The 27806-nt window shown below is 44.7% G+C and overlaps 2 protein-coding genes across 8 annotated transcripts in view; both read right to left on the minus strand.

Annotated features, from left to right (window-relative positions):
• LOC114790610 (paraspeckle component 1-like) overlaps positions 1 to 8489 on the minus strand; it is a 35592-nt gene extending 27103 nt beyond the window's left edge. For 4 of the 6 annotated variants that reach the window (XR_003749845.1, XM_028980815.1, XM_028980817.1 and 1 more), the window contains exons 1-6: positions 7951 to 8483; positions 6176 to 6477; positions 2580 to 2675; positions 2278 to 2474; positions 1505 to 1589; positions 1302 to 1410 (exon numbers count right to left, since the gene is read on the minus strand). Coding sequence is in view for 5 of the 6 variants with exons in the window: in XM_028980815.1 (XP_028836648.1) it covers positions 1302 to 1410; positions 1505 to 1589; positions 2278 to 2474; positions 2580 to 2675; positions 6176 to 6477; positions 7951 to 8277 (1116 nt within the window). In the remaining variant the exon portion in view is untranslated. Of the gene's footprint in view, positions 1 to 1301; positions 1411 to 1504; positions 1590 to 2277; positions 2475 to 2579; positions 2676 to 6175; positions 6478 to 7950 lie in introns of all 6 variants that reach the window. The other 2 variants (XM_028980814.1, XM_028980813.1) reach the window with 2 other exon arrangements.
• A 2883-nt stretch (positions 8490 to 11372) lies between these two features.
• Positions 11373 to 16100, minus strand: LOC114789849 (gap junction alpha-3 protein-like). Of its 2 annotated transcripts, none has more exons than XM_028979255.1 (2): positions 15965 to 16100; positions 11373 to 14653 (listed from the first exon to the last, which is right to left on the minus strand). In XM_028979255.1, the coding sequence occupies exon 2, from the start codon at positions 14634 to 14636 to the stop codon at positions 13431 to 13433; it is 1206 nt and encodes a 401-aa protein (XP_028835088.1). In that variant the 5' UTR covers positions 14637 to 14653; positions 15965 to 16100; the 3' UTR covers positions 11373 to 13430. The 2 variants fall into 2 exon arrangements, with proteins under 2 accessions (XP_028835088.1, XP_028835090.1); XM_028979257.1 differs by lacking the exon at positions 15965 to 16100 and adding an exon at positions 15823 to 15892.
• Positions 16101 to 27806: the final 11706 nt, after the last annotated feature.

Below are 27806 nucleotides of genomic sequence, written 5' to 3' on the forward strand. Positions count from 1 at the left end.
CAGAGAAGACATGGTGGAAGACTTACATTATCCCTTTTGCCAATTCACATTTGTATGCAGGTGCATCTAACTTATTCTGACATTTTTATGTATTTATTGTTTTAATAGTTTAAGTGCTGAACACTGTCGAGTATGCTAAGCACGGAGAACTGAAGCACTGACTTCTTTAAGGTCACGTTGAGTATGTTTGCATGGTCACAACTAGCTAAAGGAAGAATAAGTCAAAGCAAAGTGATTGTGAAACACTGCAGCACAGCACATGGTGAAATGTGTCCTCTGTATTTAACCATCACCCTTGGTGAGCAGTGGGCACCATGATAGGCATGTGGGGACGGTGCCTTGCTCAGTGGCACCTCAGTGGACAGTGGACCAAAAAAAATGTGGGATGTACAAAGACCTCGAAGGTATAGGTTTCATCATGTCAGAATTCCCTTTAAGACAGATGCTTTTAAAAGCTTTTCAAACAGATGCAATGGTGGCCACGGCCAGGAAAACATTTGAGAACATCGTGGTATAATCTCAAAATTAGATTTGGTTTAAAGAGCTCTCAGTTTGACTGATCACAGTTTGTCAGAATCTATTAAATCACTTTATTTCAGGAGCAACGTGAGAAGTGTATTTTTTTAGATGACTACAACCTGCATCAGTAAGCGTTCTAGGAGAATGAGATGCGCTGATTGCACGTATCTGCTTGAAAATGTTTTTGCAGCGAGCGAGAACAGTTCTATAAAAGTGTTTTTGTGTAAATCCATCCTATAACCGCTGACAAGCGTTTAGGTGCAGGGATTTCCGAGGGGTTAACGCCATTTACACACTTGTACAGCATCAGCAGAGAGATTAGTGAGTAGAGACATTTCGATTGGTCTGCTCACACTAGGAATGGGCCTAGTCTAAAGGTGAAGAGATGTCACACTGCGTCCTTTACCCATATGCAGCACCAATGCAGATCTACAACAAGTGTCCCAGCAACGCTCATGTCAACGCTCCAAGAAGTACTTCTCATACGTGTACACAAGAACCACACAGAAATTCCTCCCTCCCCATTTACGGAAGCGCATATGTATCGTGTAGTTCGTACATCGTGGATGCACTGCAATCCCGTATTTTGGCTGAAGTTGTGCGAGAAACCGCAGCAGTGATGATAAAAGCACAGATCATTTCGGCGATTTCTGATCAGATTGTCCGTTTTAAATTGTACCTGATGATGATGATCAGGTCGGACCCCCGTACAGCGGTGTGGTTTAGCTGCAGTGAGCTTCATTTTAATATTTTTCAGGTGGGGTGGGAAGTTCTGTACTCACAGCATCCATGAAACTGGGCTTGAAGCCTGAATCAGGCTGGCGCCTCATCTCGTCCTGCTCACGATGGCACATCATCTCCTCCTCGCGCCTGCGCCGCTCCTCTTCATGCCTGCGCACATGATGAACGGTTTTACCCACGGAGGTCCCTCAGAAGAAGTCAATTACCAGTTCTCGGGAAAATTCAACTGCATTTTTAATTGCACCTCATTTCAATCTGTTTGCGTTTCTGCAGCTCTTGGTTTCTGAGCTCCTCCAAGCGACGCAGCTCCTCCTGGCGTCTCATCAGGTCTGAAAATAAAAGATCACTCATTTGCATACAATAATCACAGTTTCATCAACTTATCAACACAGGTAGAAGTAGCTTAGCGGGTAACACACTCAACTATGAACCAGAAGACCCAGGTTCAAACCCCACTTACTACCATTATGTCCCTGAGCAGGACACTTAACCCTGAGTGTCTCCGGGGGGGACTGTCCCTGTAACTACTTACTATAAACCAGAAGACCGCAAAAAGTTCTATGGAACAAGTATTGAAAAGTCAAGATTGAGTGAAAGTGAAGTGATTGTCCTTGTGAAACACTGCAGCACAGCACACGGTGCACACAACATGCTTTTAACCCTGCATCACCCTTGGAGAGCAGTGGGCAGCCATGAAAGGCGCCCGGGGAGCAGAGTGTGAAGCAGCAACCTTCTGATTACGGGTCCACTGCCTAGTGGTTAAGGAAGTGGCCCCGTAGTCAGAAGGTTGCCGGTTCGAATCCTGGCCGGCCAAGGTGCCACTGAGCAAAGCACCGTCCCCACACACTGGTCCCCGGGCGCCTGTCATGGTGCCCACTGCTCACTCAGGGTGATGGTTAAATGCAGAGGACACATTTCACTGTGTGCACCGTGTGCTGTGCTGCTGTGTATCACAAGTGACAATCACTTCACTTTCAATGAAATCCCACCCAGGTCTGTCCTGGAAGTAGCCTGTACCTTGTCTCATCATCATCAGCTGGTGCTCGTGTTTGGCCGCCTCCATCTCAGCCTCCAGCTTCTCTTTGGCCTCACGGATGTTTCGGTCAACCTGTTCCCGCTGCTGCCTCTCCATCTCGTCCAGGGCCTTCCACCGCGACGAGTACTCAAACTCAAACGTACCTGGCTGGGCAAAGCGTGGCGTCTGTTCCCTCTCCCTGCGAGACGTGGAGAGGAGAGGAATTGGTCTACATTACCATGTCTGTTCCATAGTTTCTACCCACTTTAAACACGATGGATAAACCTTCCCCTCAAAAACCTACTTGTGATACTGGGCGGATTTCTGCAACAGCTTCTCTGAGAGCCCATCTTCATCATCAAGCTGCTCTGTTGGTTCAACCACCACCGGGCGGGGAGACCTAGAGCACGAGAACATGGAGAAAAAGCAGCCAAGAGAGACATGAGCAGGGTCTGCTTACTTTATATTATTTAGCACATGGAAGCCGAAGGCGGAACCATTTTAAGGAAACATTTAACCGCAATTAATTGGACAGATATCGCGACTGCGGCTTAATCCAATCCAACTTTATTTATAAAGCACTTTAAAGCAAACCAACACATGACCAAAGTGCATTGTACATTGCACTTTGTACAAGTACATTGAATAAATTAGGACAGTAAGTAAAAAGAACTAGAATCACAAAGCAAAACAAAATACATGACAAATAAAATGAAATAAAACATTAAACGCTATAAAATCACTACGACAAAAATGCTAAAATAAATGTAAAAAACATCTCATAAGGTCTCAAAAGGATTGTCATTATGAGACACATAGTGACACGGTGAAACGTGTCCTCTGTATTTAACCGTCATCCTTGGTGACCAGTGGGCACCATGACAGGAGCCGTGTGTGGGGACGGTGCCTTCATCAAGGGGACCTCAGTGGGATTCGATCCGGCAACCTTCAGATTAGACCCGGGTACACTCAGCTGATCGGCTGACCAGAGGGAGCTGGAGCAGCTCAGAGAGACAGGGTTGGGCTAATTAAACGGGCAGCCAGTGTAATGAAGCTAAAATAGGGTTAATGTGCTCAAACGTCTGAGTGCCAGATAAAAGACTAGCTGCAGCATGTTGCACCCTCTGGAGATGCATGATGGACTCACTGGACTTCTGCGCACACACACACACACACACACACACACACACACACACACACACACTCTGCCACTATTTTTATTTAATGGTGTGTTTAAAGGTAACCTGTAATAAATTTTTTATATCAGTCTTGTTGGTCCCCTAATTCCGTATCTAACGTCTCTTTCTGAAATCCAGCCTTGGTGCAGAATTACAGCCACTTTGACCAAGTCCCACAGTGAGATTTCCCAGGACGTGTCGTTTTGGTGTCTGTAGTTTTACAGACGAGGTGCCATTGAGGTCCCCTTGATGAAGGTCCCGTCCCCACACACTGCTCCCCGGTTAAATGCAGAGGACACGTTTCACCGTGTCACCGTGTGCTGTGCTGCAGTGTTTCACAATAACGCTCACTTCACTTCAATGGGGCGAGAGGCGGGTCGTGGTGGAGAGCGGCCTATAGACGTTGAGTGGACATCAACACCATTCACCAATCACCATGAAACATCTATTAATGCACCGTTCCATTTTGCACAACACCTTGCACATTTATAATTCATTTCACTAGTTTAGTGCTGTCTGTCACATTGTTGTCTACATGTTTTTTGTGCCCGGGGACACAGTGTCCCCGCCACAGTTTGTTTGCCTGTCACACGTGCAGTATGTCAGTGTGTCATTTTGTTTAAATATTACGTGTAGCACCAGGATCCAGAGAAACGTTGTTTCATTTCATGCAGCTGAAATGTCAATAAAGCTCAACTTCAACTTCCATTTTTGCCGCAGACAGGAAGTCTTGTCGCGTTTTTTCCAGAAAAAATAAAACAAACCTGCTGGTTCGTCAGAGTCTTGCATGACGAGACAAAAAAAATTATATAAATTTGTCCTCATTTTCACATCCAATTACAAAGCAACTCAACTGCAATGCTACACTCGTTTAGAAGCCATGACGGTCGGGGCGGGAAATTCTCTGGGCGGAAAAAGCATGAGAAATGGGAGGTAACATTTCCCCTTATTACGTCATAAGGGGACAAATTCCAGATACGTTTAATGATAAATCATCTCACACATTTTCATAATAGGGCACTTTATTCTAATTGTCTTACCTCATTCTATGTGTCTTTAGACAAGATGTGCAATAACTACATGTAATAACTGTTTAATTGCAATATCACACATCATTTCTATCTATGAATAGTATTTATCTGTCTGTAATAGATATCTATATAGCTATCGATCCTTTCCATATGATTCGCTGCTTGTAACTTTGTAAGAGTGTTTTGCATGTTTGCAAATTTTTTTTATTAAGCGTTTTTTTTTTTTTTTAAATGTTCGTTTGATTTGCAGTCCTCAGCCTCTTTTAATAATCACAAGAGATGCAATAATGGATGCTGTTGAGGTTAAACCTGAGGCAAGCAGCTGGCATTTCTATCTTAAAAATGTCCCCTAGCCTTGGGCTCGTAGAGTAGCACAAAGAAAGCTGGGCTGTTAAAAAGCTGACAAAAAGGCTTGCGTTGGGAGGATTGGAACCACTGCACAAAACTATGTTCATTAAAAACTGCATTAAATATGAACTGCGGAATACTGTGCGGTAAGACGAATACCAGGAGTTGGGTGTATTTGTTTCATGATTAAGTGGCCGTGGCCTCGCCATTCCGATTCTGTTTGCCCCCTTGGACAGACTGATTAACTCTATCTGAACACCACGCCGATCTGAAGAGCAGCTGCCTGCGTCCCCAACGCCACAGTGGGTCACCTGCCGTCTCCAGCCAACTGGCCCGAGGCCCGTCTGACTAGTAGGGTTTTGGTGGGATCGTGAGGGTGGTGCACGATTGTGCAGGGATCCGTTCTGAAACCAGCTTAATCCAGTCCAGTGCTCGCTGGTTGTGGTTATCGCCTACCACAACCACGCCTACAGTTGTAGCAGCAGATGAGCCCGGCAGGGTTTATAAATCATAAAAAATAAGCAGGTATTCTGTCCTGAAATGCTGGGGGAAGTGTCTACTCAAGGGTCAATCCCAAGAACGAGCTGGAAAACGGATGCTGCATCCAGCAGGGCTGCAGACGTACATTTTAATATCGGAACGTTTATAAAATGCAGACGTGGATGATTCTACATCGATGCAGTGCAGAGCATCATATCGTGTTCGGTTATATCGTAATGACGTTGCCGGGGGATTTTCTTGTTAAAAAGTAGAACGCCGCGACGTATTTTCACGGGCTAGTGTTCACTCAGAGGGAGAACGTTGAGCGGAACTCGCCGTTTTATCTAAGAGGAAGCATGTCACGTTCATTCCGGAAGCGGCTTTAGATTTGCTCCAATGAGCAAATAAAAACCGTGTCTGCGCTCACCTGGCAACAGAGACGTCTGGACCGTACGTGGTGAAGACGTCCCGCCGTACGTGGTGTCAGGGGAGCGCCGACTGAACACAGACAGGTTTTCTGCTCACTGTAGCAAATCAAGCGTCCACATGGCTGGACGAGACCTTCACTCTTCTATTTAAAACATAATGTAGAAAATGTGTGGGATGCATCGTGAGTCTAATCGGGAGACCGGTGAAGGTTCACACCTCTGGCGTCCAGCAGTTCCATCTATCTACTGGACAGACACATTCGATCCACCACAGACTGATCTTGAACCCGGACAGGAGGACAATCCACCGTGAAATAAGGCTGCTGAACACACTGGTAGGAACTGGGATATAAACCTGTGACTGGTGGTTGTCTGGTTCTAGGTGACAGGGGACGCGCTAATGCTAACGTGATGGAGCTGGAAAGTAAGACTTACGTAGTCAGGAGAAGGGCTCCGTCAGTGCACCGGTCCAGAGCTTTCCTGGCAGCGGGCTTGTTGGCAAACTCCACGAAGCCCTTCCCCGTGGGCCGACCGCGGTCATCCACCACCACGATGGCCCGCTCGACCGGCCCGAACTGGGAGAAGGCCTGCTCCAGCAGCTCGTTGGAGACCACCGGCGACAGGTTCTTCACCGTGAGGGCCGCCCCGTGCGTGGCGAAGCGAATGCGGATGGGCCGGTTCTTCAGCACAATACCGTCCAGCTCCGCCTTGGCAATCTCTGCCAGAGTTCTGGTTTCCTGCAAAGGCCCAAAGGGGATGGGGGGTTTAAAACAGCCCCTTACATCCCTCATCATTTCAAATTCTAATTTTATTTATCATGTACGGTCACACACGGCACGATATGCGGTGAAACGCTTTTACGTCTGCTGTTCACCTCAAATTTACCAAAGAGGAGAAATAAATGTTATATATCGAGCAGAAGTGGAAACGTTCCACGTGTGAGTGCAAGTTGTTTGAAGGTGCAGGATGTATAAGTGCCGTATCGTGGTGGAGAGCTCGTATAGTCATTCCACGTCAAGATAAACTTGGTACGCTGGTCACACGACGCTGAAATTGGTCACGTCTTCAGGGACACGATGGTAGTAAGTGGGATTCGAACCCGGGTCTTCTGGTACATATGCGAGTGTGTTACCCGCTAGGCTACTACCACTGGCCATGCAGATGCGTCCTGTCCAGCGTAAACGCGGACCGCTTCTCGGTCGGATCGCAGCTCAGCACCGGCCGAGCACCAGAAGTGGAAACGAGGTACCTGAGGTCCCCTTGATGAAGGTCCCGTCCCCACACTGCTCACCAAGGGTGATGGTTAAATGCAGAGGACACGTTTCACTGAAATGATCCAGGTTTACACGATTCTAACAGGTCTAATCTTTAAATGATTCGTTTGTGGCCGGGCATGGAGACGCCTTCAAAGTTTAAAGTGAAGTGATTGTCACATGTGACACACAGCAGCACAGTGCATACAGTGAAATTTGTCCTCTGCATTTAACCATCACCCTTGGTGAGCAGTGGGCACCATGACAGGCGCCCGGAGAGCAGTGTGTGGGGACGGTGCTTTGCTCAGTGGCACCTTGGCGTATCAGGATTCGAACCGTGGTGATTACGGGGCCGCTTCCTTAACCGCTAGGCCACCACTGCCCCGAGCTTTCAGGGAGACATTCGACCATCTTAACCATCTCCTCACACGATGTCCAGGTTCTAGTCCTCTCATAGATCCACAAGTTGTGTGGTAGAAATGTGTTATCATCAGGCTGATCTTTCCACTCCATTCATTCATTCATTTACCTACTACGGCTGGTAGTGGCCTAGCGGGTAACACACTCACCTACGAACCAGAAGACCCAGGTTCAAACCCCACTTACTACCATCGTGTCCCCGAGCAAGACACTCAACTCCGAATGACTGTAAGACTACTGACTGTAAGTCGCTCTGGATAAGGGCGTCTGGTAAATGCTGTAAATGTAAACTTACAACACAACAACGCCACCTGTAGTGCAATAACTGTTATTACACCTCAGTGCTTACTTTAAATGTACTTATATTTTATTTGTATTTGCCCCCTTGTTGTACTTGTATAACGACATTAAAAGCATCGATCCATCTATAAACGCATCGATGGATCTGTAGCAGCCTGGCTAAGCAGCTAGTGGCGTTCAAAACACGGTTCAGTAGTAATCATCTGTGCGGGGCTCCGGCCTCCAGGCGGGACCCACCAGGCGGATGAAGCCGAAGCCCCGGTCCCGGTTGATGAACACCTCGTTGGCCTCGCCGTATTTGGCGAAGAGCCTCTTGAAGTCCTCCTCCGTGATGTCGGTGGGCAGGTTGCCCACGAACAGCCGACAGCGCTGGGTGAAGGTCTTCTCGCCGGGCTTCCGGAAGCTCTTCAGGTCCAGCGTCATCTCCAGCGAGTCCTCGGCCGCCGGCGCCGCCGCCTCCTCCTCCTCCATGTTGGCGGACTCGCTGCCGCGCTTCGCGGCCTGCGCCTTCGGCGACGCGGCGCTGTGCTGGATGGTCACCTGCTTCAGGTTCCGGTTCGCCATTACAGGTTCTTGTACGGAACGCCGCGCCTGCAGAACACGACGGACGACGGACGGGTTCCTTTAGGAAATGGCGCACGGCGCATGCGCAGACGGACGTCTTTTCCCATGATGCTCTCTGCGCTCTCAGTTCAATTCGAAACGCGTAAAGTACCGTATAAAGACAGCGTTTTACAGCGTCGTTTTTTATTTAAAGTCAGCCATTCTGTGCTCGGTGTTCGGTTGGGTCAGCAGGTGGAGTTTCTAAGCCCGGCCTCGGGGTGGCGTGCCATGCAGAAGAACCATGTAGCAGAACCTTCAGACCGCTGCCCTGAGATCCAGAAACCTTGTTGAATGCGTGATGTGATCATTGTTTTGAGGTTGAGAACTAGTGTATTTGTGTAGTAGGTGGCGTGTGTCTGATCACCTGTAAAAAGGAGATTACCAGAACCGTGGAAGGTCTCCAATGTCCAGCAGCTACGTCATGGAGGAGGGTTCCAGTCATATTTACATTTACAGCATTTACCAGACGCCCTTATCCAGAGCGACTTACAATCAGTAGTTACAGGGACAGTCTCCCTGGAGCAACTTAGGGTTAAGTGTCCTGCTCAGGGACATGATGTTAGTAAGTGGGATTTGAACCTGGGTCTTCTGGTTCACAGGCGAGTGTGTTACCCACTAGGCTACTACCACCCGTCCTCTGTATTTAACTGTGGACACCATGACAGGCGCCCGGGGAGCAGCGTGTGGGGACGGGACCTTCATCAAGGGGACCTCAGTGTAGGGCTGCCAACTTTCTCGCATGTGCAGGGTGGTGCAGCACGTCCTCAGAGGACACTGGTCCTGTACAGATCCAGGCGCAGTGTAACGGGCGCGTTTGACAAGGCAGCTGAAGCGCTGCATTTTTATTTGTCCCAGAAGCCTTTAAAACCTATAAAAAGCTTGTAATTATACCTCAATACACTGCAGAAAAGATCTTAAAACATGACTATACTCTCATTCAACGTGTGTTCTTTATCTTCATGACCATTTACGTTGGTGGATTCTCACTGAAGGCATCAGAACTATGAATGAACACGTGTGGAGTTCTGTACTTAACAAAAAAAGGTGAAATAAGTGAAAACATGTTTTATATTCTAGTTTCTTTGCTCTGATTTCTGCTTTGCACACTCTTGGCATTCTCTCGATGAGCTTCAAGAGGTCGTCACCTGAAATGCTTCTCCAACAGTCTTGAAGGAGTTCCCAGAGGTGTTTAGCACTTGTTGGGGTCCAGCTCACCCCAAACCATCTGGACTGGGTTCAGGTTCGGTGACTGTGGAGGTCAGGTCTCCACTTTTTGTTAAGTACAGAACTCATAGTTTTGTTCATTCATAGTTTTGATGCCTTCAGTGACAACCTATCAATGTAAATGGTCATGAAAATAAAGAAAACACGTTGGATGAGAAGGTGTCCAAACTTCTGGCCTGTACTGTATATAGGCTACTACCAGGGTGGGTGGGTAACTCACTCGCCTATGAACCAGAAGACCCAGGTTCAAACCCCACTTACCACCATCGTGTCCCTGAGCAGGACACTTAACCCTGAGTGTCTCCAGGGGGGGACTGTCCCTGTAACTACTGACTGTAAGTCGCTCTGGATAAGGGCGTCTGGGAAATGCTGTAAATGTAAATATGCATGAGAGAGAGAGAGATATTCTCCACAAAACTACACAGCAACAATATGTCATGCCAACTGGAAGACTGCAACAGCTTATTATGGGCTGGTCTCGGGGCATTATTGTTATTTGTGGATGTCGGACCCCATTGTATGGAGACTCTGAGACAGGTCATGTGACCTGGAGTACAGATGGATGCAGCACAAAGGCCAGGAGTAATGTTATTCACTCACGCGCAAACAATGAAAGGTTTGTGTTGTCACATTTTTGGTCATTGTGGGAAAATAAAGGATATTTGGGAGGTAATGCCTGCTCAGAACCCACAGCACCTGGCCTCTCCCCGATCAGTTGCTCATCCAGGACACATGACAAATTAAAGCACCGCCCTTTTCAAACGAAAACCATGACTACAGTTCTGGGATCAGGTAATATTTAATGCACGTAATGTGCAGTTTTATAATGTGAAAACTGGTTAATCTGAGTGAAGGCTTCAATATAATGTATTCTATATTCAGTCAATAATCATGAGTCTGTGCAGAGCATGGGTTTCAGATCCGGACCATTGGTGTTGTGTTATAGATACTAGTACTGTACTAGTATCTAGTACAGTACTAGTATGATACTAGTACTGTTCTTGCACCGTTTGTCTGCAGGTTACATGCATGTTCTGAGCACGATCGGTATAAAGCGGTACGGGTACGATTTAAAACTCCTTTTTTTTTTATTTACAACGTATTGTCCTTCAGATATGTCGTAAACTTTATCACACATGCTTCCAAATATACAGTAACCCCCCGCCACCCCCCAAACCACCCCCACCCCGTCTCTAACTGTTTTTGTTTGGGCTCAATCCTGCCCATTCAGAGCACATAAAGAAAGAGCTTGGCTCAGCAGGGTCATGTGGGATAACCCACAGGAAAGGCGAGGGGCAAACTATAGGCGGCGATTAGGTCCCCTAATGTCCGATGAATTGTCAGTCAATCACATGATATGAACCCATGTGGCCATTTGGTAATAAGACAACAATGCGGCCAAAGTCCAGGCTGTGCTGCCCTGCATTGTGTTGGTGTTTCTTTACATTCCGTCAGTGCACAGAACCTGTAAAATATGATTATGTTCAGTCTCCTCATGTATTAGCACCTTCTCCCCTGCAAAGGAACTTCAGCAGCTCAGAGGCTTGAGTTCTGTCCTCTCAATTATTCTTATAAATCATAAAAACTGATATTTTGAGCTCATGGTACAAAAATTTTATTTGGCAACAGTTTTGTAAACATTTGAGGTAAATGAACATTTACATAAACTTGATCTTACAAATTTTTGTACACAAGGCACTTCTTTCATAACAGCAATGCAGCAGGCCTCTCTTTTTCTTTGCGAGTATGTTCCGTAATTTTCTTTTCCCTGATGGGCCAGAGAACTCTGGTTGCTCTGAGAATGTGAAAAGTCCTGATAAGTGGTTCCGGGAATGACTTGCATGGCATCTGAGCATCAGATAGATGAAGTGCCGTGGTCAGATGGCATGGCCTTTCTTTCTGAAAGGATGGTGATACGTCGTCAGGGTTACAAGACAGAAGATTCTGTGAAACATCGCCAGGCTATTTGCATACAACATTTTTCAAACAGTCAAGGGATTAAAAAAAAAAGTCTTCTTCAAATTATTGCCATAAAATCGGATTCCATACAGCAGGTTACAGTACTGTAGGTTTTTACTTTACTCTCCTCCTTCCTCTATGAGCCTCTTGAAAAGAACCTTTTCGGTTTAATGTGCAAATTTTATTCTTCAGTGTAAACTTTTAGGAATAGAAAGGGACATAAACATGCAGCTCTATTTCTACAATAATAAGGGTCAAAAAACATTTGTCCCAAAAAAGTTCTATGCATAACTACAACAACAACAACAATTATTTATTTGTATAGCCCAAAATCACAATCGGTATGTCTCACTGGGCTATTTATTACTATTTATCATCATTTCCATGTATAATACTGTTGAGGGTGTATTTTCTGTTATATAATTCAGATAATAGATGCACACATGGTATAAACATCATTTTTTAAAGTCAGCCATTTTTGCCGTGACTTTTTTCAGTGCTCAGCAATAATAGGAAGCATTAATTTTACCGTCTTTGAGGTGTCGTACAGGCAACTCCGTCTGTATTTTAAACGGGCAAGTGTAAATGTACGTACTTTTCCAATCCTGTCCAGAACGCTGCATGGAGCAGACGTGAACACTTTGTGACCTGCTGGACGTGGTATGAGGGAGTAGGAGGATTTAAGGATAAATGGTCAGACTCTTCGGTAAGTGCTTTGAGGGGGGGAGTCCTATCTTTGCGCCCGGGGGACTGGCAAGCATGCCACCTCACAGAACGCACATATGAACTAAAGCAGCAGTGCACAGCAAGCACGTTCACAGCCAAAAACATTTCCACAGCGCTTACAGAACAGCGAGAAGGGAAGAGAGCAAGGGGTGAAAGATTGTCCGATTATTGATCCCCATCAATTCAGGACATACTGTAAAGTGCCAATGGTTTGGTGCCTTTGCAAATGCTACTCATGAGAAACTAGTCTAGCTCTGGACCAAGACACTTTTCTGAATCTGGGAGTTTAACAGCTATTACCTGAATTTAAAAGGGGTTACAGTTGAGTGAGTAAAACCGGGAAACTGCTTTAGAGAATGATCACTTTTTCAAAGGGAGCCGTTTTTATACTAAATAAACTGGCAGGAATTTACATAGACAAAAATGCACCAGATTCACATTTCTACTGCTGAACTTGATATGTTTTACATATCAAATGTTCCACCTGCTAGCTGTTCTAGTGCCTTGTTCCAGTGGCAGCTACCATATCTTCACACCTATCTTCTAATGCTCTAATGTACAGAATATCAGCGAACCTCAACTCTCTACAAACACTGCAAACATTATAATGGTGGGTTTAACTATGTACTGTATATTATTTATATATGTACACTTCATTTTATTTTTAGGCATTGCATTTATACCAATATACCCTGATGAAACTGCAAGGATAGGAAGAATATCTCTCTTCAAGACAATAAAAAACAAGACCTCCTGGTTCCAATCACACACACACAGTTCTGTTAAGGCCTAAAGACAAGTCTCAGTTTGGGATCTAAAATCGATCTTCTCACCAGAAAGTTTAGGAGATCTCCAAATCTCAAGTCACAGTGTGAGATCTTCCCACTCTTCATCGGTCTTTAAAGGCAGAGTAACCATTGGCAGACAATCACCGGAAAGGATTCACAAAAGAGATGGAGATAAACGTACACTGTTTAAAAGAGTGGTGACTATGGGTCCACCTCAAGATCTGCCACAACAAAAGGGGGGAAAAAAGAGTTAAAAGTGCATACCTCTGCCCAAATTCCTCCTCAAAACCGTTTCAAAGTTGAAATAAAAAAAAGCCTGAAGTGGTGCTAAAGTCCAAATTGAATTAAAAACCCGGCGCGTCTTCATGGTTCCGTTTGGCAGCAGGTGGGTGGCTGGCGCTCTCTGGATGACGGGGGTTACACGGCCAGGTCGTCGGGCCGCGCCCGGGCGCCGCTCACCTTGCTCGCCCGGCTCAGCCTGCGGACGTCTGTGGGCGCAGGAGGCGGTTGGTGCATCTCCACTGTGGTGGTGGTGGTGCCCTGAGGGTCACCGGCGCCGGGGGCCGGATCTCCCGGCTGCGGGGCGTTGCTGAAGGAGCAGGTGGAGGAGGATGAGGACGAGCAGGGTGGCGTGGGCTTGGCTTGGCTCATCTGCAGCTCGGCGGCGGCGGCGGTGAGCTGGTAGTTGCTGGTGCTGCTGCTGTAGAGAGAAGAGTGCTCAGGATCGCGGTCTTCATCAGCGGCCGTGGACTGGGTCAGGACCACGCTGTTCCCGACCACGGTCACGTCGGCGTAGTTTGGCAGGCTGCTGAGGACGGGGAACGCCGCCGCCGCCGCCACCTCCCTGCTTTCATCGGGCAGCGATACGCGCTCCGTGACAAACTTGTTGGTCACGCCTTGCTTGACTTTTTTCCAGCCCAGGTGGTAGATTTCTAAGAGGTTCAAAAAAAGGGACACACAAGCCACCACAAGCATGAATATGATAAAAATGGTCTTTTCTGTTGGCCTGGAGATAAAGCAGTCCACCGAGTTGGGGCAGGGCCACCGCGCGCACTTGTACAAGGGCCGGAGCTGGAAGCCGTACAGGAAGTACTGGCCCATGATAAAACCCACCTCGAACAGGGTTTTAAAGATGATATTGAATATGTAGGTGCGCAGCAGAGCCCCCCTGATTCGGATCTTGCCATGTTCGTCCCGGATTGGGGGCTTGTCTTTCCGCCCCCCTCCCCCGCCCGCTCCGTTCCTGTAGAGGTCTTCGTCCTCCTTGAGCCGGAGGGACTTGCGCATCTCCTCCTCCTTCTCTTTGCGCTTCTCCTCCATGCGGACGATGTGCAGGACGTGGCCCAGGTATATGAGAGTGGGTGTGGACACGAAGATGATCTGCAGCACCCAGAAGCGGATATGGGAGATGGGGAAGGCCTCGTCGTAGCACACGTTCTCACAACCAGGCTGCTGTGTGTTGCAGGTGAAGTCCGACTGCTCATCGCCCCAAACCTCCTCCGCTGCGGCACCCAGGACCAGAATCCTGAAGATGAAGAGGACAGTGAGCCAAACCTTCCCGATCACCGTTGAGTGCTCCTGTGCGTTTTCCAACAGCCGGCCTAGAAAACTCCAGTCCCCCATACTTTAGAAGTTCTAGCCTGAAGAGAGAGGACAGGCTGGTGTGAGTCAAGATGGAGAGAACTGACACAAACACAATCATATATTACACAGGCATGACAGCACGTAGAGGACACGATCGCGCCCAGGTACTTCTCTACATCTCAACTTCCCAAGCAAATAACGCATTTAAAAGTCTGATTCTTAGAAAATCGTTCAATGACATTGAAAGACAGGGCTGCTGATGAATTAATCAATTTTGATATCAAATGATAAATAACAAAATGCTACAAGTCAGTCCAGCTGTAAATGAACCGGCTGCTTGCGAATGTCCATGAAGTAAAAACTTCACTAATTTTTCAACATGAAATTAACAGCACACATTTTTCTTTGTCAAGATTTTATAGGAATTATACTGAAATAACTGAAACAAATGCTCTCTAAAATATTCTTTAAATGTCTGGGAGCACAGTGTTCAAAAACACTTTTTAAAGACAAAGAAATCAACTGAAACATGAAATGAGACCATGATAAATACTGGTTGAAACTGATATTTATACACCAGCTACTGAAAAAATACATTAAGTGAGATCATTGTTGAAATGCCGCTTTGAATAATTAAAAATGTGAATGTTGTTGGAATAAATAAGTGAAATAAATGTGCACTTGAGCACAGTTAGTGAGTGCTGGGCTCATCAGAATGCAGAAGTGCTGATGAGGAGAAATAATTTGCCCTGATGTGCCGGCGGACGTCCCCAATGGGCCATTTAAACAGTCTAAAACAATTACAGTACCATGTCCGAGACGATTTACACCCCGTAATCATGCGGCCCTGGAGCGGCTTCATATGGGAGACTTTTTATTGCTTAATTTTACATGCTAGATACTTTGCTTTAGCTGAAATGAAGAATATGCCTGTTGAAATGTGTTTAGAATGTGATTAGAAGTCATATTTACTCTACAGTGACTGACGGCATGACAATAGAGAAGGTGCCAGATATTCTTTGTGCCTACAGGAGCAAACTGTTGAGGCATCACTGTTATTGTCATTGGCATTGTGGTACCTTCTCACGGTCAGTCATCACAGAGTTAATAGCTTTGAGTTAAAAGTTACCAGAGTGAGTGAGAAAAGTTTGGATTGTAGTAATGACCAAGATAGTTTTGACTCTGGATGCCTTCTTGGTCACTTGACCCTGACCTTCATAGCTACCTGGCAGTGCTCTGGACGCAGATGCCGGCTTCCACTGATGCCATGTTTTGAGTGCGCTGGAAATCATACAGACCTCCCTATGTTGCAAGAGCCCTCCCCTCTCCTCCCATTTCCCAAAATCCCAGCAGCTTTGACAGCTTACCAAAGTCCTTTGAAATCAGCTGGCCAAACTTTTTCCCCAGAGTGTAGTCTTCTCGGCACGCTGGAGCAGGGGCCAGCTAGTTTATGGAGGCGCTTTGGGCTTGGAGATGGGCTTCCGTGAAGCGCTGCTGCCTCCCGTTCCCAGCCATCCCGAGTGTCACATTGGGTGACCATGCATGAGTGAATTCATACAGTGGTTACCCTGCACAGGGGCATGCCACGCCCCTGTCCACTTCCAAAATTCATCACCAGGCTCCGCATAATATGTGTGGCTCCACCAGTGAATGGAAAACAACCATTTTCTTCTCATTTACAAATTGAAATGATCTGATGGGCTTCCGTTCCTGAGTGTTTACTGTTCACATTCCAGCCAAATTCCTTGGTTCCTGGTCATGATCCAGGCAGTAAAAAAAACGTGTGAGTGTCTCAGTATTGAAATTAGACTTCATTACTTTTATGTCTAAATTTGACCTAAAAACAAAAATAACCCACAGTGAATGTTACAACCTAAACCTAACCTAAACCTAGGTTGAGCTCAGGTGCATCCTGTTATAACCACGGACAAACATCTCTGGAAATGCAGGCTTCAATTTTATTGGTCATATACACAGTCATACACAGTACGATATGCAGTGAAATGCTTTAGCGACTGTACAGATCTCAATATTGCAAATATTGCAAGTATCCAGTTACTGGTTTTTACTGCAGCAGTTACTGTGCAAACGGAAAAAGGCAGGGAAAACCATTATAGATCCCTCACACCATGGACACAGACTTCCTGATGGGAAGGACCCCCAACTATGAATACAATCTTTTTATTCACTCTGTTCTAGTTTCTATACAGAAGTCAGACAAGAAGAAGGTTACAAGTTCATCTAAATATTCTCTAAAGAGGAAGGTCTTGAGCTGCCGTGTGAAGGTGCTCAGTGACTGAGCTGCAAGTTCATTCCACCACCGAGGGGCCAAGACGGAGAAGAGTCTAGATGAGCATATTCCACCTAAAAAGTCTGATATCTGTGTGAAGGAAGGAGTTCCTGTGGCGCTCAGTGGAGCATTTCAAAACTTGTTAGTCTATTGCTGAAAAACTCCTCTGCACTCCCCTCCATCAGCATCCTCTGCTCCGCCACAGTCTCCAGCGTGTCCAGTTTTACTCCCACCACGCTGCCAGCCTTCTTGATCAGCTACTTTCATGCTGTCCCCCAGCACACCACTGTGTAGAAGATGGCACTGGCCACTATGGAGAGCCCTCAGAGAGCCCCTGGGCATCACCGGTGGTTATGGTGTTGAAGAAGGGGGTAAGTGGCGCTTCTGTGTGGATTATAGAGAGCTGAGGGATGTCCAGGATGACCAGAGGAGGAAAGTAGGTAATTTTGTAATTTGTCATTTTTTCATCTGTTTTTGAAATAGGTCATTTTACTTTTACTCAAGTACATTTTGAGCCAAGTTCTTCCTCAGATTGACAAAGTTCCGTGGATGCAGAATGAAACGTCTCTACCTTAAAAAAAGAGAGAAAGTCCAGTTGCCGAGACTCAACTTTCAGACGCTATAAAAAAGTGCTGGTCCTTCAGCTGGTTAATTACCAGCCAATCAAAAAAAGACCAGGCCTACACAACAGCCAATCAGAGAACAGCAGTGTTGTTTCTGGGCAGAACGCAACAACCAATGAAAAGGCATCCGGGAATTCCTCACGTTATTCTGCTACTTGCGAGGGGGAAAAAGTACTGAAAGAATGTATTATGGAATAGTATCCTTTATTTTGTACTGAATTTAAAATGAATTTGGAGTAAACGTTGCTTAGTTACTTTACTTGATGTAAAATCCAATCCAGCAGTAGTTAGGCAGAATAACGTACAAACTATGTTCAGACCACCCCATACACACGAGGGTTCTAATCACTCCCATCTGACGCTCATTTGGCGTGGGTGATTCGAACCCTTTATATGTTGCTTTTCTCCCTCACTCTGTCGATGTTGGGCTGCTTTTCCTTTATTAAAATCCTCTTCTTTTCAGATGTTGAGCACAGCAAGACCTGGAACGGTGCGTCTTCCTCCCTGGAGATACCAGCTGCCTGGTGTCCAATGATGTAGATGAGGACGCGTAGATTGATCCGTGGCAGGGGGGGTGTTATGGATTTGACCGTCCGTCCCCCTCGAGTGCTGGGCAGCAGAGGTCCTTGGGACATGGGACAGTGATGAGGAAGAGTGCTTCTGCACCCACCAACCTCCCCAATCGCTCACGCCGCTCTTGTGGGTGGTGCCGCACTCACCACGTCGCCTATGGAACCTGCCCCCCCCTGCCGAACCCAGAAGTGGCAGAACCTTCAGCTGTATGGGAATGTCCAACCAGCTGAACCGAGGGTCGCCGCCCGTGGGTCTTGGCATAGATTAGTAGAGTCCTTTATGTTTGTCCCCTCGCTCCCTTGTCCTGCATTATTGAGTGTTTTAGGCCATTGCGCTGGTGTCTCTTTTCCTTTATTAAAACAGGTTGAGCGTTTGAGCCTCCTTTGAACACCACGGCATGTCCGTGTTTTTATCATTTTAGTGTTATTCATTTCTCAGCGAAGATTTGATACATGACAGAAAATCAAATGTTATTTAGCCTATTTGGGGAGAGACTATTATAATGTGAGAATATCCCAGTCATCCTGTGTTAAGAAAATGTGACCTATAGACTGCTTGTTCAGCTAACAGGCTGTAAATGTTTAGGGTACAGACACTCGGCCTTGATGCTAATTATCCGGGTAATATTCAGCGGCCACGTTGTCATTGTGTCAGACAAGTTGTGAATTTGTTGTAACATTAAATCTTGAAGTGACGCGCTGAGCTCTTATGGATAGGGTTAACAATTTTTGGAAGATGCAAATGATTCCTGGGTGCCTTTTCATTGGTTGTTGCATTTTACCCATATTACTGTTATTTTCTGATTGGCTCTTTTTTTATTTGGTTAATAGATGACAGGAACAAGGCCTTGCTTGTTTCATAGTGAGGCGCTAATGTGCCGCGTTCTGAGAAATACTGGACACCGAAGCCCAATGACATTTACATTTTTTGTTGTCGCTAAAGCATATTAGCCTACATGATTTTTCAGCGCGAGGGTTTTTCAGGGTTCACTTGGGTTGTGGTGGAGCCGGGAAATTCCCCCACTCCCACATTACAAGGTAATGTTATTGTCCATTTTTGGGGTAATAAATATTAAACTAATGTAAATAGTGTTTCTTCTCATACATTTTTAGTAATATCAAAGGGAACGTTTTACTTATTTCCTTCAAATTCAGAGCAAATAGGAGAAGCACTCATGTAAATAACAATAACTTACTGTGAGTAGTGTGCACACATTACACATTTTTTAAATTGTTTGTAAAGTGTACATTTACACTCGTCTATACCTGTGGACCAGCCAGGTGCCACACCCATGTGAGTGACATTTAAACCGGCTCTCCTAACTTCGACCTCAAGAGCAAGACCAATCCTCACCTCTCTGTGTCCTCGTCCGTTCCGCTCAGCGCTTTGTGGTTTTTGGTCTGGTTCCCTGCAAACGCCGCGAAACAGCGCCACCTAGAGTCACCCAACGCGGTACAACCCCGGCGCGCTGATTTCAAATCATGACGTCACACGCCACGTCTCTTTATTTACACGTTTTCGCGGCCTTTTTAATGTCTTTATTCGAAGCGTCTTTGTTTTTTTTAACACTTTTCTACAGATACTATTCGAGACGACTGACAGGATATGCGGTAGTTTAGTTGTAAATTATGAGTGACTGTTTCCTGTAATCACGTGTAAATTATGTAACCGAGTGAATTCCTGACATGTCACATATAAAGTTCACACACACACACCAATTTTATTGTATGTATATACAGATATTTTGAATTCTCCGACTATTTATTGTATAGTGAACTTCTTATATTACACTTATAATCAGGCAATAAAACTGGCAAAATGCACAAGACACTGCACAAATATAACCAATGACCAACCACTGGAACGAACTCCTAAATGGGGGCAGATGCATAAACTGCAGTCATCATTCATCCTGAATAGTGCGGTGACTTCCATATTTTCATTCATGCTCAAGGAAAACAGAATGACCATCTCTGAAATGATCTTGGCCTCCACATCTCTGGTGTGGACACCAAAGGTGCAGACAGTCCTGATCTTCTGTCTGTCTCCTGGTGAGAGCTGGCCACTCAGCATGGAGATGAGTGTGTTGAGCTGATGGACCTGCTTCTCGTTGTATTGCTTCATGGCATTCTAATCGCCTTCCTCCAGTCGGGCAAACACCAACTCTACCTCCAATGCCCACCGTATCTGTGAAGACGTGAGAGCCACCTGGAATACACACAACACACATGCAACCCTTCATCAACATACATACAAACACGGATGCAAAGATCCCAATCCCAGATACACAGATACAGGGCTCAACAAAAAACCCAATCAATGATAACAAGAATGAATATGTCCATGATAATTATACACCTAGCACTGCTTAAAAAATGTAATAAACTAGTCCACACCGCTCCCTCAGGTCCTCTGGTGTGGGTAATAGTCCAGGTTTGTTTGTGGCCTCAATAATATCGGGTGCTTTTTGAAGGTTGTCAGCCAGCTCTTTAAAATCTGTGTCGATGCATCTGGGGTCCTGTGTAAAAATGACACAGTTAATATGGGAAGAAAAACGTACGTAGAAACACAGAAGAGTGAAGAAATGAGGTTTGCACAGTCAGTTTATATCAAACATCGTGTTCTAACCTCAGCTAACTGGGAACAAATGTCAATGAATTTGCTCATCTGGTGGGACAAGGTCCTCTTTACCTCCAACCAAATGGAGATGACTGATTGAGCTGTGGAGAACCGCAGCTGCAAGTGTGAAGTCTGCTCTAGACTGTGAGCATTGTGTTTAAAGGTCACGAGAGGTTCTGAAGCTGTACTTGGTTCTCCTCCAAGGTCTCCATCAACTCCTCGTCGGCATTCAAAAGTTAAATCAATATGAATGCAGGTATATTTGAATTTAAATAAATGGCTGCCCAACTCAACCAGTGTGGTTTCTAATCCTCTAATGAGATAAAGAACACTGAAGTTAAACTCTGAAATAGTGTTGAAGATTTAACCATTTTTAAAAAAAGTGTTAATTTAACGTTGGAAAGTGTGGAGCTATACCTATGAACACGTCCATACTCTCCATTGAAGAGAAGGTCTCGGATCCGAGCAGATCTTCACTGTTCAAGTTCTCCGCCGTCAGCAGTTAGGATGCTGAGTTTGTGAATAAGGTGCGCACTGCATCGTGGGACCTGTAGTTTGTACCTTATCAGCGCCTCATATTGCCGGACCATGAGCGAGCGGCGTGGCAGCCTGAAGGACTCTGTCCTGAGTGCTGCTTTAAGTGGGCGCTGCGTCATGTGTAAACCAGTTAAATGGGCCAACGCACAGTACTTTACTGCACCCTGGTGGACAGCTCTCTGTCTCCAGCAGCTTCCCATCACAGCCTGGGAAAGCATGAATGGTTCACTTTATTTGGGTTTATATAGCTTTTTAAAAGGCTAAAAATCACTAATTCAGAGTAACATTAGAAGATTAGACACAACGCCGGTTGACTTACATTTTTACTATTGGTCTCCTGTGTCGATTCAAAATGTTCAGAATTAATTCCAGCAAAAATACTTTTTGAGAAATAACATTTATTTTTGCATTCATACATTTGAATTAAACAACAACGTTTATTTCTTATAGAGCCCAAAATCACATACAGTATGTCTCAATGGGCTTTGACAGGCCCTACAGTTGACACCCCCCACACTTGACCCTTCTGCACACAAGATAAAACTCCACACAAAAAAACTGTAGGAGAGAGAAAAAAAAGAGAGGAAGAAACGTTGGGAAGGAGTGATAGAGAGAGGGACCCCCTTCCAGGGTAGAGTGAGCCTGCAAATGGTGTCAGTGCAGGGTTGGATATGATATAATGATAAGTCCTACAGTTGTAGGGTTGGAGAAGTCCAGGATGTATTCAGTGTCATGGTATAGATTACGTGTCCATAATGATGTTACTGGTCCATTTGAAGATCCCTATAGCTGTAGTTGTAATGGTGGTGGTGGCTGTGGTGACCCTCTGGTTTGTTTCATGGTATGTCCTTGTTAAGCAGTTGTCAGGAACCAGGATTTATCTGCTGGTCTCTTCACTGGGGTCTGCCAGTAGTCTGGGTGCTTGATTCCGTGTCTCTGAGAAAAACAAACAGAAGCAGCGGCAGACGGTTGCACTGTACGACCGATACTGAAATCTGTGGTTATAGTGGTATATTGGTGCTACAGGGGTCTGGTACCCTAACTAGGACAGCCTAACTGGTGAATTTAACTTTGTCTGTGTCTAACAGGGGGACTCTGTGATAAACTGGACTTTATAATTGACACTGCGTCAAAGTGAAGTGAAATGAGGGTCTAGGATTTTAACAAAAAGCCAGAGAAAACAGATAGGTTTTGAGATTGGATTTAAACACTGAGACTGTGTCTGAGTCCCTTACACTGACAGGCAAGCTGTTCCACAACTGCGGAGCTCTATAGGAGAAGGATCTGCTCCCAGCTGTGACCTTCTGCACCTTTGGTACCAGTAGTGACCCCGCACCCATTGATCGAAGGGGGCGTGGCGGTTCGTAAGGAACCAAAAGTTCACTCAGGTACTGTGGGGCGAGACCATTTAGAGCTTTATAGGTTAAAAGTAGGATTTTGTAGTCAATCCTAAATTTGAGGGGTAACCAGTGCAGTGATTGTAAGACTGGGGTGATGTGGTCAAATTTCCTGGTTCTAGTTAGAACTCTGGCTGCAGCATTCTGTACTAGCTGGAGTTTACTCATGCACCTACTAGAGCATCCAGACAATAATGCATTGCAGTAATCTAACCTTGATGTAATAAATGCATGGACCAACTTTTCTGCATCATGCATTGAAATGATATTTCTTATTTTCGCAATATTTCTAAGGTGAAAGAATGCTATCCTAGTGACATTATCTACGTGCGAATTGAATGAGAGACCTGCATCAATGATGACACAGATCCTTCACTTCAATACTCGGTGAGATACAAAGGTTATCCAGGGTTATTGTGTAGTCAGCCAGTTTATGCCTGTTTGCGGATGACGTCGCCTAAAGGTAGCATGTATAGAGAAAAAAGTAACGGTCCTAGGACAGAACCTTGTGGAACACCAAACTCTACTTTACTATGTGAAGACGAAACACCATTGATGTCCACAAACTGATATCGGTTGGTCAAATATGATCTGAACCATTCAAGGGCTGTTCCCTTAATCCCGATAACATTCTCTAACCTGGCAAGGAGAATAGCGTGATCGATAGTGTCAAACGCTGCACTCAGATCAAGCAGGACAAGCAGCGAGATGCATCCCTGGTCAGAGGCCAACAGCAGGTCATTAACCACTTTAACCAGCGCTGTCTCAGTGCTATGATGAGATCTAAATCCTGATTGATATACTTCATGGATATTGTTACAGTCTAGGTATGCGCTCAGCTGCTGGGCTACGACTTTTTCTAAGATTTTTGATATGATTAAACCATCGTGGATGCAGGTGTAATGTACAATCTTTTATCTGACACAGTGTATGAACTACTTATGATTTATAAGATCAGATTTTTTTATTAGAAATCATTCATATCTTCGTTCTAATATGAACGCATGATGGTGATCATCAAACTTCTCTGTGAAGAGCTTTTGCGTCCAGAATAAAATGTGATCAACCAAAACGCTGGAATACATTTAAAGCGGCCGTTCCAAATCACCTTCGGCGGATTTGCTCCAATATACAAACGTTTTCTGCTACTGGAGGGCAGCTCCAGTCCCGTGTTGGGCCCTCAGAAAAAGAGACAGTTTAAAAATATAACTAGAAGCCAAAATTCCAGGGGAAATTTTGATGGGTCTGTCCGGGCATTGGTCACAGCTGCGGGCATGGAATTTGTAAAATGGGGCTTCTTTACTGTGGTACTGCAGTATCACTTCAAAGAAGTTTTATTTTACAAATCCGTTGTTTCTTTACGTTTGACGGTCTTTGCGTGGCGGTCTTTAACGTAAGACATGTTCTTTTTTGCCATTCTCAGCACAATAATAAATGGTCTGTCTTTCTGACAGACCCAATAATATAAAATAAATGTTTTTATTAGAACAGCTTTTTTTTTAAACACTGGCAGACTCCACAGTCTTATTAAATAAAAAAGGTGATGGCTGCGCTACCAATTCAAATCGGGCAGTTGTGGCCTAGCGAGTAAGGAAGTGGACCCGTAATCGGAGTGATGACAATCACTTCTTTTTTCACTAAATCGGCAAGGTCTTCTTTAACTTTAACTTTAATTCCACCGCTACATTCAACTCTGCGAGATTATCTGTGCGTAATTCACACATGTCACATGGGAATTATGCTGGGATCAGAGGAGATATCTCTGATCCCAGTAAAAATCACACGTGACATGTTCCCAGTATTCTCTTCTGTGCCTTCTGTCCTCTTCAGTTTCATTTAATGAACTGGAATCGAACTAAAGACTGTCCTGGAAGACGACGAGTTCTTCTTCATCTTCTCTGAAAACGATTGGTTCCATTTTCAGGATATTGATAAACTCCCTGTATTGAGGACATTGAAGGAGTTGCTGCATGGTGCGGAACTTCGGTGGTCCAGGACTTTTCCCAGTGAGGTACAGGAATCTGTCCTTTCCCAGTATCTGTATCCAAGTGTCCTGATGCTCCTCCAGCTTCTTTTTACATGATAATAAGTCAGACTGGTGAGTGAACATTAGCAAGACGTCCAACTGGGGAAAGAGCATTTCGCACGTATGATCACTGCAATAGTGAAACCAATAACCACAGTGCCACATATATCCCAGGACAAATTTAAAATACCATAATGGGTCACAGCCATAATTTAAAATTTCCATCAAATCCTGCATCTTGAAAGTATATCTTAGTATTTTGCTCAGTGACTTTGAGTAGGTTATGGCTCTGTCAAGACAATCATTGTCTGTTAATAAAGTAAACTATTCTACCTTTTTCATGATTGCTAGTATGTCACTGGGAGGTTGTTACAGTATTTTCATATATATCTTCCAAACATATTTACAGAATTCATCGTGTCCATAAATCATTGCAGGAAGAAGTTTATAACGGAATAAATAGTCTTCATAGGAATAATAGATAACTTTCTTTATCGGCTCTTTGTTTTTTAAAGATTCGTAAAATTTCATATTTTATTTATTAGCTTTTGTTAAAAGATTTTTTGTAGTAGTTTAAATAAATTAGCGTGAGACTTTGCCCACATTACTTGGCCATATAAAGAAGTTCTGAAATCTGTTCGGGTGTCAGGATTGACGGCAGCTGTGCTCAACACCAGTGGCCAATCCTGACGGCGCATAAATGCCGGATGTTTCCGCCCCTTCCAGGTCTCCGGCATTTTCGTGAACTTGACATTGTAAACGTGTAGGTGTTAGTATTTTCAGTTCTGGCAATCGCCACACGCCTGCGGGTTTGTTCGTGTTGTTCCCCTTTATTTCCCGTTTTTGGCCACCGGCGCATTTCTTTCTTTGTGTTTATTGTTTGTTATAATAAAAACCCCTCCCAGCATGTCAGACCTCTGCGCTTCCTTCCCCTGTAAGTCCGTAGTCGTGACATCTGACGGATGTTTAATCTTCGCCTGAGCAGAAAAAGAAAGTACGTCAATTAAATTCTTTTTTATTCTTTGTTCTTTTTGGTCTCTTCTTCTTTAGTTAGTTCTTTGTTATTTACTTTACTTTACTTTACTTTACTTTGCAGATGCGACTTACAAGACGACACCAGCAATTCTCATTCGGTTTCTGTAGATTTTGAGTTACAAAACTAAGAGCCCTGATAAGGAATAACTTGTCAGGAATAGAACATGCTGGGAATTGTTAAGTGCTGGACGAAGAGAATAGTCTGAGAGTCTTTGCAGTTGCTTACTTTGTCCTGGAAGTATCTGCTCTTTGCTGTAGTTACAGCAGCAGAGAAGGATTTCAGGAGAGATTGATACTTACTAAGTTGAAGCGGGCACTTGAATTTCCTCCACTGCCTTTCAGCTGCTCTAAGACATGTCCTGTGGCGGCGAACCTCGTCAGAGATCCACGGCGAGGGTGGTGAGAAGGCAGTCTCTCAAGGCGAGAGGTTAGTGTGGAGCAGAGGATGTCTGTGGCACAGTCAGGGTCATGAATAGAGAGGATTTCTGGGGGGGAAAGCTCAGAGGAAGCAACAGAAGACAGTCGAGTAGGGGAGAGGGTGCAGAGATTGCGGCGAAAAAATGTTGTGATGCAAAAAGTCAGCATTTTAGAGCCTGCGACAACAGCTCATTTAATCATTTTTATAATCTTTACAATAATTTGTTAAACTAGATAACAATACACTTCCAGCCTTATGCACCTCCTAACAATTGCACATCTCTGCTCTTTTTGCACATTTCTGCTGATTTTTGTCTTGTGTCCTGTTTGAAATATCCAGCATATCCTCTTACAAGCAACATCTTACATGATGTTGTCCTGTTTGTCCTTGTTCATTGTACAGAAAAGTTCTACTTTTCTACTATAGAGATGTGGGGACGTTTAGTGTGTATATTCTTTCTTCTACCAAAACGTAATTTGCATAAGGAAAAATAATGAGAGGAAAAGGAAAGGGTCATTTTCAAAATTTTATGGTATTTGCTGTGTTGTATATTCATGTGATCTCTTCGTCAAAAAAAAAATTAACAAAAAAATTATTTATATAAATTCTTTTTCTATTTAAAAATTCTTTACAGTACAAAATACTAATTTCTAAACATATTTATGTTACATATGTTAAAACAAGAAAAACCAGAAATTTCTTTTTCAAAACATGTTGTCTGTCTCAGAAGAGTGTCCCACCTGTCCTGTGTGCCATGATATCTTTAAGGATCCTCTGATTCTGTCCTGTAGTCACAGCATCTGTAAAGTTTGTCTGCAGCAGTTCTGTGAGAGTAAAGGATCTCCAGAATGTCCAGTCTGTAATAGAAGGAACACAACAGAAGATCCTCCTCTTAATCTTGCTTTAAAGAACCCGTGTGAGACCTTCTCAGTAGGAAGAAGTCACTCTCCTGTGACTCTGAATCCCATCACAGCTCACCCAGCACTCGTCCTGTCTGAAGATCTGACCAGTGTGAGAATCAGTGACAAGAAACAGAATCTTCCTGATAATTCAGAGAGATTTAATAACATCTACGCTGTTCTGGGCTCTGAGGGCTTCAACTCAGGGACTCACTGCTGGGATGTTGATGTCGAGAAAAATTCATTTTGGATACTGGGTGTCATGAGAGAATCTGCAAGGAGGAAGGGGAACATTTACAGCAGGAGTGGAATCTGGTACATGTCTTATTTTTTGGGTAAATATTATGCATGTTCTACACCGAATCCAGATTCTCTCCTCGGTGTTGAGAAGAAGTGGCAGAAGATCAGAGTGACGCTGGACTGGGACAGAGGAAAGTTGTCGTTCTCTGATGCTGATAATAACACACATATACACACTCTCACACACACTTTCACTGAGAGAGTCTTTCCCTACTTTTTTACTTGCTGTAAAAATCCTCCTCTGAGGATCTTACCAGTGAAGGTTTGTGTATCAGTAGAACAGCAGAGCTGTTCTGGTGCTAACTCATGTACCACCTCCCTTTAAGAGGAAGATGTGGTGCTGTCCTACACTGACCACTGAGAATCTGTCATGATGACTGTCATGACTACATAGACCACTGTAACAACAAACATTTGTAAACATTGAAATAAATAAACAAACAAGTAAATAAACAAATAAATGAACATGCTCGTGAACTTACTAACGGTGGG

This window comes from Denticeps clupeoides, chromosome 5 (assembly GCF_900700375.1).
Source record: "Denticeps clupeoides chromosome 5, fDenClu1.1, whole genome shotgun sequence".
NCBI classification, from domain to species: Eukaryota; Metazoa; Chordata; class Actinopteri; order Clupeiformes; family Denticipitidae; genus Denticeps; species Denticeps clupeoides.